The 12,704-nt window shown below is 51.1% G+C and overlaps 1 protein-coding gene across 1 annotated transcript in view; it reads right to left on the minus strand.

The window, feature by feature from the left end:
* LOC108921908 (breakpoint cluster region protein-like) overlaps window positions 1–12,573 on the minus strand; it is a 63,448-nt gene extending 50,875 nt beyond the window's left edge. The window contains exon 1 of the mRNA XM_029259470.1: window positions 10,174–12,573. Within this exon, the coding sequence (XP_029115303.1) occupies window positions 10,174–11,674 (1,501 nt within the window). The 5' untranslated portion in view covers window positions 11,675–12,573. The remainder of the gene's footprint in view (window positions 1–10,173) is intronic.
* Between the last annotated feature and the right edge of the window lie 131 nt (window positions 12,574–12,704).

The raw sequence follows: 12,704 nt of genomic DNA on the forward strand, positions 1-12,704 counted from the left end.
GGGGAGGACACCTTTACCGACAGTAAGACTCTCGACCCAGTGCGTCGCTGTCCTCTTGTGCGGTGAGTAATTACCCAGCATACCCGAGGGAAGAGTGTTTGCACGAAGGTGAATGTAGGAACGGGTCTAGAGTTTCATTAGCAGCGCAGCCCCTGCGCAGGCGGCTGACACATTCCACACACAGGGTACCCCCCTGCCAAGAGAGCAACACAGGGGGCCCTGTGAAGTGGAGAGGGAGGGGCGGGGCTTATCTCGGGGGTGGGGTTCGCAACAGGCTGGGCCATACACAGGCATGTCTTGGAGTAAGCGGTGGAGATGTCTCAGCGGGCGGGGCCATTCAGAGGCTTTTTTTTAGGAGGTGGGACCATCTCAGTGGGCGGGGCCATAATGGGCCGGAGAGGCGAGGAGGCAGTCGCACACCTCGGCACCTGGCACCAAGCAAGACGATCTGTTTCTTTTGAAGTGGCACGTGAAGGACGCTCATCGTCCCCATCTCACCCTTTTCTGTTTCAGCATTAAAAAAATGACTCCTTACATCTGCCGGAGTGGTTTTTACCTCCACCGCGTGGAACCGGGTTAAATTTAACACGCGGCCGTTTCTCCCTGTGCAAAACCCACACGCTCCCTGCTTCTCTAAAAGGAGATCTTGTTTTTCTTCTGCCCAGACGTAACCTAAATCTGGACTGAATATGTCACCGCAGGGCCTCACCTTAAACGTAGCGTCCCCCTCCCCCCCCCCCCGAGCCGGCGTCCCTTCTCGTTTCCCACTTTAGCAGATGCTTCTCTCCAAAGTGACATCACACAAAAGTAAACAAAAGTGCATCGACAACAGATAAAGAGCTTCAGACACAGGATTATCAAAGCACTTAGATTTATCTCCACAACCGACGTGCCTGAATCAGAGAGCTCGCCCCCCTGGGACCCAATCCCATCCCATCCCATCCCATCCCATCCCCCCACTCCACCCCACCCCTCTGTCCAACACCTCACGTGTCCTAGTTTGGCGGGTACACCGTGGCCGCCTGTTGTTGGTGGGTCTATGCCACCTGGCCCTTGACCAAAACACTTGGCCCGTCCCCCTCCAACCTCGATCCAAGCCAGAGGTGCCAAACCCCCAGGAAGTCTCCGCCCCTTTCCTCAATGACCTGCCCATTCCCACAGTGACATCACGCAGGGCCCAAACTTTCCACTGACGCACCCGCAATTTTGGGTGGGAACAAGTGTTGTGCAGCCACACAAGTCCTCTCTTTGTTCGGTGACGCAATCTGGGAAAGATGGAGACGGCGGCGTGAAACTGAAGCGTAACATCGTGGAAACATTGAAAATGCCGGCTGGCACAGGATGAGAGCTTAGTTGCCTGAAAATAAAACAGCTGTAGCAGTAAATTATCCAACCCAGAATGCACCAGACTTTCTCCCAGAATGCACCGCAGAATGATGTGCAACCGCGAGCCAAGAACATCGACGCGTCTGTTTTTGTTACTTTCTCTCAGTTTTTTCCTTACTCAACCCAATGAGAGCTGTTCCCTCTTCCAGCTGAATTTTAACACCCTGCAACACTGACCCCATAAAACACTCAATAAAATGAATTGGAGGGGGCATAAAAGGCTCCTGATCATATTTCATTAAGTTGGGAGTTTCCCTCCACGGGAAGGAGGAGAACACATGTGCATGTGCACTGACACGTGCGTGGGATATTTGTTTGGGATGAACACACACACACACACACACACACACACACACACACACACAGTGCATCTGCACCTGTCCATGAGTCCATGAGCACAGATGAACACATAGCCTGGCAGCAACAGGAACTTCACTGTCTTATCAGACCCAACATTATTCGGGAAACTATCTTTGAAAGCATGAGCTTAATGAGCTTAATGTTTTTCTTGTGTGTATTTTCGTACAAAAAGCCCTCTGTGCCCTTGCGGGATGCCTGGCCGGCTCTAAACTCCAGACCCTGACCCATAAATCTGGAGTCGGGACGGGGGGGGTGAGTAGGTGGGGAGTTCCTATGCAGAGTAGCGGGACCGCCGGCCAATCAGAGACGAGCTACAGCAGCGCTTTTCAGCCTTTTTCAGTGACGACACTTCCAGTCACGTATCTTCTTTTGTAGCTCGCAGCCAATTTCCTGTTGGAGCCGTTTTCCCAAAAACATTTAGTCAATAGTGTACTGATCAGTGGTGAAGCGATTCATTACGTCCGTCAAACACGTCGATACATCAGCTGACGAGAACCCATCGCATACTGGATGGCGGGCAGCAATTAACAAAAAAAGTGATGAAAAGCAGACTGTGACTATTGAATTCATTTATTTTAATCGTTAATCATGTATGTAAAAAATACATAATAATATGAAATCACCACATCTCTGTTGCAGTTGTTAATACATGTCCAGAAAAGTGATGATAATTAAGATGATCACCCCAAGGCAAAATTAATCGCAATCTTGTCGCCCCCCTGGGAACTGTCGCTGGCACCTGGTTTGGAAACCACTCGGCTGGAGAGCCGACCGAGGAACCAAGGTCCGCCCTCGTCTGGGTTGGTGGTGTTCCACACGCTGCGTCTCACATAAACACACACATCTCCATCCTCAGGTGCGTAAGCGAAGTAAAAGCGTCGGGATCTGCGGCCCTGTTGTCCTCCAGAGCGAGTAAAGTGACATCACCCATCAAGGCAACGGTCAACTTATTATATAGCAGTAAATTGGAGAAAAGTGCCTGCTAAATGAATATAGAAAATTTTATTATGACAGTTTGACTCCTTTGTCTAAACTGACCTACACTGTTCAGTTTGTACACCGAGCTACTTACAGTGATGTACCATTTACTCAACTGGGGAATTTTTACTGTATACAATTCAGGGTAAGTACCTACATTAAGGGATGTACAACAGGATTTGGGATTCGAACCCAGATCCACCATACCACCTGCTGTCACCTTTCCCCCTTTCATGTGCTTGAGGAATTAGAGCAGACTCTCCTGAACTGAACACCCCCAACCTCATTATTCAAACAGCAGAACAATGGTGCTCAAAGCCCCCCCCCAGCAACCGGGGCGGCTGGGCACCAGGATGGGCTTCGGGGGGACCCAACCCCTGCACCATCGACTCGTGTGGCACTACTGCCCCAGTCCCTCAGGCCCCTTGCCTTCCCTGAGGCTGCAGGGGTGAAGCTGCGGTTACAGAGTGCTTGGGGGGGCATCACTAATGAAATTAAAATTTTCCTACAGACTGCAGAGATGAAAAGAACCCCCCCGACCCCATTTTAAAAAGGCTCAAACCCCAAAAGGCAAAACCCCCGAAAGCTGGAGGTTCAGTAGGAATTTCTCTCTTTAACAAAAGGGAAAATCTGAAACGGAACCCAGAGCCACTCCATCTGAGCAGGAGGATTTAGAGCATCTCCTCACTACACTATAAATTACGTTCACCGATTTGTATTCACACTTTTCTCCAAAGCGACTTACGATGTTCAGCCGCTTAAACGATCTGCCCGTTCATACAGCAGGGGAATTTTTACTGTACCAGCTCAGCATAAATACCCTGATCAAGGTGGGAAAAGGAACAAGGATGAGTAACCTGGGTCCTTCAAGTGCAAGGCAGGAGCTCTAACCACTGCGCCACCTGCTGACTCCAGAAAATTAATGTAAATCTCAACATCGACAAGAGGTTATCACATACAGCGTTATTTATTTAGCTGACACTTTTCTCCAAAGATAGTGCTGTTTTACCTTTTTATACAGCTGGGTGATTTCACTTTATCAATTGAGTCTAAGTACCTTTATCAAAGGAATTTCATCGGGATAGTTTGTTGGCTGTAGGTTCTTAACAGACCTTGAGAGCGAAGGGCATCTGGAACCAGACCTGCGACCAAAAAAGCTCCCGGTCCCAGGAACAAGCCCTCCTCTTATACCCTTGACCGTGGATGTTTATGCAAGTGCTGTTTTGTAGATTCGGGTGGAACCACCGAAAGCGCTACCCTATATCAGCGTCACGGGTGACGGGCGCATTCCCAGACCAACCTGTCCGTGAAACATTCTTTAGATGGGAAACTGGTTCTGTCAGTCTGGAGGGCTGTGTGGGCCACCAAATGTTGGAATGGAGTGCTTCACACACATGTAGGCACATGCTATCGCACCGGATCTCAGCACCGGATCATTACAGGGCACTCTGGATTGGGAGCTCAGCATCTAGTGCACCTGTACCCGTGTTTGCGTGATGCATGTCTCTACGCAATCAATGCTTGTGGTCGAACCCAAGTCCACATGGCGCTGCGAGGCAGCAGAACCCAGAGGCTGGAACCAGCCCTCATTAGGAAACAGCCCATCACGCTAATGATTGTGCTTCAGTGACGCTGGGACGCCACCAACAGGGACATGTGACATTTCAGCACGCATCACAGCCTCGGCAGACATTCCTGACAAACATTTTTTCATCACGTCAACAATACAATCAGAACGCACGGCTCTGAAACACAATAAATTCACAGCAGAATCATAGATACAGTGCAGAAAATCCAAACACACTCCCAAGTGTCCCCCATTAATAGATTAAATAATGATTAATGATAATGAGAACGAGAAGAAAGATCCACCCATCTACCCTGCCGGGTCACGTCACCATCACGACCATCTCCTGCCCGTCCCTGAAGGACACATTAGATGTGATTCAGTGCCTCTGCGGGCTTCGGCTGGCGCGGACCACATGGAAAGGTCATCTGCACTGCAGCGGGTTCTGATTTACAATGCAGAAATGGGGGGGAGTCGTAAACCTGTTCCCCAGGTGGTCCCTTGGAGCCAACAAGCTTGCACCTTTTATCATAATACTGCTCGCACCCGGGCACTCTTTTACATTTATTCACTTAGCTGATGCTTTTCTGCAAAGCGACTTACAGCATTAAGCTCCTTACACTGATTTACCCGTGTATACAACTGGGTAATTTGTACAGTAGCAGTTCAGGGTAGGTACCCTGATTGAGGGTACTATAGCAATAAATGGGATTTGAACCTGGACCCTTTGAGTGGAAATCAGCAGCTTTTACATGAAGACACACTGGTGTTCATGGGTGGAAGGACTTCTGTTAGCAGGTCTTTAATGATTCTCTTTGTTATCTGACTCACACACACACGCACACACACACGCACACACACACACACACACACACAGTGGGGAGGGTCTCGACCACTTGCCAATCTGGACAGGACCTTCTTTCCAGCACCAATTGACCGTCTGCCTCTGTCTTCCTTGAGTGGCGGCGTTTCACCCACCATCAATACAGCAATCTACAACCAGGACCCACTCACTCTCACTCTCACACACACACACACGCACGCACGCACACGCACACACACACACACCGAGGTCTCTGCCAGGCAGCAAAATGCTCACTGGACGGCTGCCTGACAGCCCCCCACCCCCACCCCATCACCATCTGCCTGCTTCCCCCAACTGCCTCGACTGGGCTTCCCATCACACACACACACTAACGTGCGCGCGCGCGCACACACACACACACGCGTCGCTGGCCAGCCTCGCCGTGACTCATGTCCAATCAGCCGAAAAGGCCCATTTGGCGAATGGTGCGGAGAACGAGTCGTTTGTACAGCGTGAGATGTTCCTCGTGCCGCGCGCCGCTCCTCTCCGGTTCCGTTCCATGTATTGACGTGGGTTGTGCCCATCCCCCGACGCAAGGCCTTCCGACCATACCTGAATGCCGCCCAGGGTATTCTGGCACCGCTCACCATGTACACGTGCTAATTACACAGAACTGCACTTCTCTGATTGCGCAACAAAGACTTGGACTCACTGTTTAGAAAGCTGATCTGTAAAAACAAATATGAAACCTTTCATTGCTATAATTGGATTTCATGTTACGCTGTACCGAAACGAATGGGATGAAGGGATCGCACCATAGCGGCGCGCACCTAATTAAAACCTCCGACACGCGGCATCCGAAGCACCCGTAAACCGCACGGCGCTCCGAAACGAAGGTCCGGCTGTCCGAGATGCTGAGTTAAGCATAAGACGGCCAAGATGCCCCGCTCACAATTGCCCCGCCCACCACGTGTGACCAATTACATCTATTCGTTTTATTTATTCGTTTGGTTAACAAGTTTCTCCAAAATGACTGACAATGTAAAGCTTCTAACAGTGTTTTTTTTCCCCTCCATTTACACTGCTGGGTATTTTTTTTTACTGGAGAAATTCAGGGTAAATGCTTTGCTGAAGGTTCCTACAGCAGGAGGTCATGTGTGTTAGTATTTCCTACGATAACATACATGATTTTCCCTGTAATGCAGTGTGGGGATTGCCTCTCCTCTCATCTCCTTAGCTGGCAGCACAAGATAAGTCTGCATCAGTTGACATTTATTCATTTATCTGACACTTTTTCTCCAAAGCAACTCACAGCGTTAAGCTACTTACACTCATTTACCCGTTTGTGCAGCTGGGTACTTCGTTTTTACTGAAACAATTCGGGGGTACTACAGCAAGACGTGGGATTCGAACCTGTGACCTTTGGGTCCAAAAGGAGCAGCTCTGTGGATTTTCTCAAAATGTTGTTCTGTGTGTATGACATAAGCTTCATGAATATTGCGTGGTCTTGAAGGAGAACTCTACAGCGTGTCCGTTACGAACTATGAGCGTGACCTACGGAACGGTTCTCCTCCGCAAATAACGCTGAGGGAGATTTATTAGGGCGGTGGAGGCGGCCTGTGGTCACTAGGATTTCGAGGTCTGGAATGCAGCCTGGTCCTGCACCCCATTGTGCTTCATTTCTGCAAAAATTTTTCAAAATGTGCCTTTGAAAGAGGAGAAGAACAAGGGTGCGAGACATGGCGCACCTGGATGTGTTTTTCCCCACCGGCCCTGCGCGGGACAGCCGTCCTCCCTGGACCCCGAGCGCCGGATCCTTCCCCCAGGAATCCCGCGCAACATGGCTGTGGCAGGCCGGTCGAGCGAACGCAGACCACGCTCAGGTGGAACGACGCGACCGACATCGGGGGACCCGTCCCATACCGCGAGATTTATCCGCTTCTTAGGGATTTCCGCATTCTCTCGGTGGAACGACACTGCAGCTTACTGCTTTTACACTGGTCGTTACACAAGGGATTCGCTTGGATGCGTGTTCAGATTTTTCTGTGTGTGTGCGTGCACGCGTGTGTGCGTGTGTGTGTCCACATATTGGGTTTTTTCCATTTAGTCTTACATAAGGCAGATCAGCTCTCTCCTCTTTATTTCCCACTCTCAGCCGTGAGGGATATAAACTGCTCTTTGCCCTGCTGTACCGCAGTAACCGGTCTGCTTGCGCGAAATCAATATTTTAAGAGTCAAACCGATTTTCCTGATGTAACTGAGGTAAAACCCACACTCTGAGTGCGAGTACAGTATCGCTAAATGCAAGAATTTGACAGGTACTGGTAGTTATGCATGAGCCATTTGGTTATTCATGTTGATCAAGGTGCTACGATTTTACATGCATAATTTTAAATATTTCCCACACATGGCATTTATACAGCTGGGTAATTTTACTGGAGCAATTTTGGGTAAGTACCTTGCTCAAGGGTGCTACAAGAGGAGGTGGGGATCGAACCTGCGACCTTTGGATCCAAAGGCAGTAGCTCTAACCAGTACCCTAGCAGCTGCCCCACCAACTCTTCTGTGAGCCTCTTCTGAAGAGAATTAATATTGTGGTCATGCAGGATTACTCAGAGCTACAGCACCGGATCGACGTCCTACAGCAAAGATGGCAGCCGCTAGCACAGCCGACCGCTAGTACGGCCGACCGCTGCTGCAAGGGGCCTCCAGGGCGGCGTGATGCAGGGCTGGCGCCGGAGAGGCCCGGACCGCCGCAGAGCGACGCTCGTGGTTTAGCCATCAGGAAGGCACACTTCACGTCCTCAAGGCACCGCCTGCTACTGACCGTCGCGTGGGGTCGCGGCCACGTTCGGGGGCGGGAGGCGGACCGTACCGACAGATGTCACCTCGGGCCTGTGGGAAAGGAGGCGCGATGGAAGCACGGTGGCTTCGGAGCCCTTCCTCCACAGGCTGCTCACACACAGCGGGGGTGGACGCTACAGATGGGAGCCGGGTGACGGACGGTCCTGCCAGAGCAGCAGCCAGGAGCGTGCTTTGTTCGTGTAACCACACCCAAGAAAGACCCATCCCACGCACCTGTTTATCTGGAGCCGGACACGGACCCCGTACACAGCGCACCTCTTCTCACGCCCATGTCCCATTCAGTACGGCGGAGCAGGCCTTAACCACCTGGCACGTCTGCTGTTGTCTTTTCTCATCGTCTCTTTTTTTTTTTTTAAACTTTCTCCATTATCCACAGAAACACTAGCTCATCAGACATTCTGTTCCAACGGTCACCCTTCTACTGCTTCCTTTTCTTTCATCTTAAAATGTTCCCCATGACACTGGTTCCTCCTTCATAAAAAAATGGAAAATAAGCTACATGGTTACTCAGTCAAATAATGGGGGGGGGGCACCATTTAGCTCCTGTAGCCAGTTTAGGAATATTAGCGTATTAGCATGTTAGCGTGCTAGCATGTTAGCGTGCTAGCGTATAGCCACAACATGGCCCAGAGCTCTGCAGAGAGGAAAATGAAACTAAGAGTTCTGTGTGGGGTGATGCACTGAATGGTGTTTCACCGCACACCGGGGTGAGCTTTGCATCACCCTACATCGCCGGCATGGTCCTATAACGTTCGCTGCACCACCATCAAACCCGAACCAGGAAATGCTGAGCCGCACCAGGGGGAGCCACCCCCCTCCCCAAAAGTCTCCAACCTCAAAACACATGGATAACACCACACCGAAGGCCTTTATTTCAGATTTCAAAGGTGTTCCGCAGATGAGTCAGGCATTTCAGGCTCTTGGGACCTTTCCAGAACCTACTCTCAGCTTACTGTTCAGACCTCCAGGAGCCACCTGACCTTGAGCCAGCAGGCTTGATGGTTAAAGATGCAGGCGTGTAACAAAACATCAAAAGAGGTTCTTGAGTAAAGACTCTATTGTGGACTTCTCTAAATATGAGTCCAGACGATTTGGAAAAAAAAAAAAAAAGAAAAAAGAAAAAGAAAAAAATCTCCTGGGCCTGTGCAATAATGGTACTTCCTTGTTCTTAACTAGTCATGTCTAGACAAAAATTCATGAACTGCAGGGAAGGCAACTTCCCTCTTCACACGCTCCATGTTTACACATACAACACATGGACATATCACCTTGCGATGGGCCTGTGTCCAGTCCGGGGTTGTCCCCGATTAGCCTAGTGTTGCGTGCTTTTGGGACAGGCTCTGGACCACCGCGATAGCCCCTGACTTGAACTAAGAGTTAACCGTAGTGTGTGCGAACACACAAACAAACATGCAAATGCAGAAATACTGCAACTCCTGCCGCAAGAAGCACAGTTAGCAGCTGGAATTCCGACGTCCCTCAGCTCAAAAAACTGCCGTCCTTTTGGTGAGTTTCCGGTCTTCTCCTGTCTCACCCCATCCTCTTCAATCCCCCTCTACCACCACGCTACACGAGCCCTTTAAGTTAATTACCCCATGCTGAGAATAACGGCACTGATGCAGGATGACATGAATACACCCCGCATGGACGGGGGCGACTGACTGAGCTGCCCGAGGGCAAAGCCTGTCTCAGACGAACCTCTCCAGAGGAGCAATTTGACATTCCCATGGAAAATTGGGAAACAAGGAAGACAGCCATGCTTGCCAAGCGAAAAAAAAACAACTCAGCGCCAACGGTCTATTGTTAAGAACACACACAAACCTCTTTGATTTTTTAGTGATTCAACATGGCAAATGAATTCCCAAGGAAGTGATAATTCTTTCTTATTAACAGCCCACACAAGAGACGGTTTGTTCACCGAACTTCCACACAACAGCACTGCACTAGCGTTAACTCAAAGGAGTAACCTATGAATAAAAACAATGAATATAATAAGTATACACTACTTGTAGAAGCTGCCTTCAAGGTCGACAAGCAGGTTCGTGTGAAATGTTGCCACAGGACACACAACTATGCATACGGCCTAAACTTCCAGCCTAGACTTCATGTCCTGGAGGAAGAACGGTATCGTAGAAGTCCAAACATGGCCGATGTGTGAACTCTTTACAATTCAGATTTACTCTTTAAAAACATTTTGGAGGCACCTGCTTACCTAGGTCTCCGTGGAAGCTGTTGTCATGTGAAGCTCTGCTGGATGGAGTGGAGTCTCCGTTGGTGGGCCATATCTGCCCGGTCTTTCTGACCCCAACAATGGTGGCCTCTGACACCACGACCACCTGCTGCTTGTGCCGTTTCTGGGACTGCGGGGTCGGGGGGCTGCTGCTGTCAAAGGACTGCTGGGAATGCTGGGAAGGTGAGCGGCTCTTGTCCCGGAACACGCGGTGGGCCGTTGGGCTCGGTGACACGTGGCTGGACTGGCCTGAGGAGAAGTCCTCCTCGCTCGATGTCAGGTTCTCGTTCGAGCTGCAGTCCGGCGTATAGCCGCCTCCGACGTCCTCGAAACTGCTGGGTGAGTAGGACCGCCGTGGCCAGGTCATGTGCCTGTCATTGCTGCCGTGCTCCCTGGAACGGCTATCGCCATCGCCCATCATTCCCCCGACATAGACGCTCGTGTACGGTTGGAAGTCTGACTGCCACTGCGAAGGAGGTGGTGGCGGCTTGTGGCGGTCCACCTTGGCCCCGTTGGTCCGCACCAGGTTGTCCCTCAAGAACCGTGGGTTCAACTCAGTGTCCTCATACTCAGCATCATACCCGCAGCTGGTCTCTGCAGAGCGTCCCCTGTGGACGGGTCTCCGGAGCTCGCCCAGGCCAGAGGTCTGATTCCCCGTGAGGGAATGCAAAGATCGCTTGCGTTCCATTTGCATGGCCTGGCTGCCAAGTGTGCTGATCTTATCCGACACGTCCCTGTCATTGACCTTCACCAGCCCCCTTTCGTGGTGGTACTCCATGTTGACGTAGAAGGGCTTCTCGAGGCTTCCCTTGATGTCGGCCGATGAGTGCGAGTTGGCCCGCTTGATGCGCTCAAAGTTGGACCTCAGAGCAGCAACCCCTAGGCCCATGCCTGGCTTTTCCTTTGGGGAGGTGTCCTCCTTGTCATGTGGCGTTGAAGTCACCGTGGACTTCCGGGAGGAAACCCCACTCCTCTGTTGGCATGATGATGGCCCATCAACCTCACCCTCGCCATAGTATTTACACCTTTCTGTCTCATCAGTCTCCCTATGGGTCATCTCCACAGACGGTGAAAGTTCAAAGTCTGGACCGTGAGAGGACAGTTTCCTGGGTGGTGGAGGTCTGGGTCTAGGTCTCTCCTCCCCTGGAGGATGGGTTTTACCCCGATCACCATCTCCTGTCTCCTGTGCATGAGCCAGCTGGAGGTCCACGCCAGCTGGCTGGTCCCCCTCATTTATCTGGGACACTCTCTTGAACCCCCACCTATGCCGGTCGTAACTCTTCCTCTCCTTGGCCAGCAACGTCTGCAGGTAGATCATGCGGAATCGCTCCTTGTTCACTTCCATCTCCAGTCTGCGGATGGAGGCCTTGCACTTCTCCAGCTCCTGCTCAATGTCACCCACTGAGTTTAGCTCCATCACTGGGGGATCTGACTCTGGGAACTGAGCTCTCCAGGCTTCGACAAAACCCACCGGTTCCACCATGACTGACAGAGAAACTGTACTTCCCTCAGTGGAAAAATGACACTTAAAACACTTAATTCCCCAGTTTCTGTATTCACCAGGAAGACGACTCTGTTCTCAGTCAATTCATCTTTTTACATAATTAATACTTTCAAATCAAATCTCAAACAAGTAATCCTGATAACATATTCACACACGAGGATTCAGTCAGTGCAGCTGTAAAGATACTCCCCTGCGATCTGCGTGTTTTAACACTGATGTTAACATTTCTACTTTAAATTCCCTCTACATATCCAAAATCCCAGGGATAAAAACATTTAACATTGAGTTGATAAGTCAGATTCACAAAAACGGTGAAATTTCAATATCCGTGTTTGATGTTGTTCTCTCTCAGCTCTCAGAAATGGGATGGAACAGAAGAACATCTGACTCCAAGAACATCAGAGTCCCAGAACATCTGAATCCCGAGGGTCCGAATAAGGAGACCCCCGGCCGGTGGTCCTGCTCAGGAGAACTCGGTACTCGGGATGAGGAGACCCCCGGACCTCTTCACTCACTGTATGTATATCCCACTGCTCGCAGAAGACCATCCGATGTTTCTTCCACCTTCGTTCCGTCCCGAGGAGATGAAACAGCGCGGTGAAAAGCAGTGATTCCTTAATTTACGAGCTCTGTGAGTCTGTCCGCCCGCGGTGGGGGGGGCGCGTTATCCCATCGTCTTTCCCATAAGCGGGTCCGACCGCGGCTCCCACCTCTGCTGCTGCTGTGCGCTGCTGTGCGCTGCTGCTCGTGGATCTGACGTCCGTGGATCACCGTCTCAGCGTGGATCTCCTCCTCCTCCTCCAGTCCTGGCCGCGGCTCTGCGACGTTGTTCTGCCCATTCCACCGCGGCCGTGCTGCAGGAAAGGGCGGGACCAAGCTGGATCGGGGGCTGGAACGGGGGCTGGATCGCCGCTGAACCAGGCAGGCTGTGTTGGAGCCACGGCGCTCCCACGCGCTCCAGCGGCTTTGTCCCGTTTAAAGTGACAGGGCGCGCGGGCTCGCTCTCGCT

The sequence above is a fragment of the Scleropages formosus genome, chromosome 17, assembly GCF_900964775.1.
Source record: "Scleropages formosus chromosome 17, fSclFor1.1, whole genome shotgun sequence".
Taxonomy (NCBI): Eukaryota; Metazoa; Chordata; class Actinopteri; order Osteoglossiformes; family Osteoglossidae; genus Scleropages; species Scleropages formosus.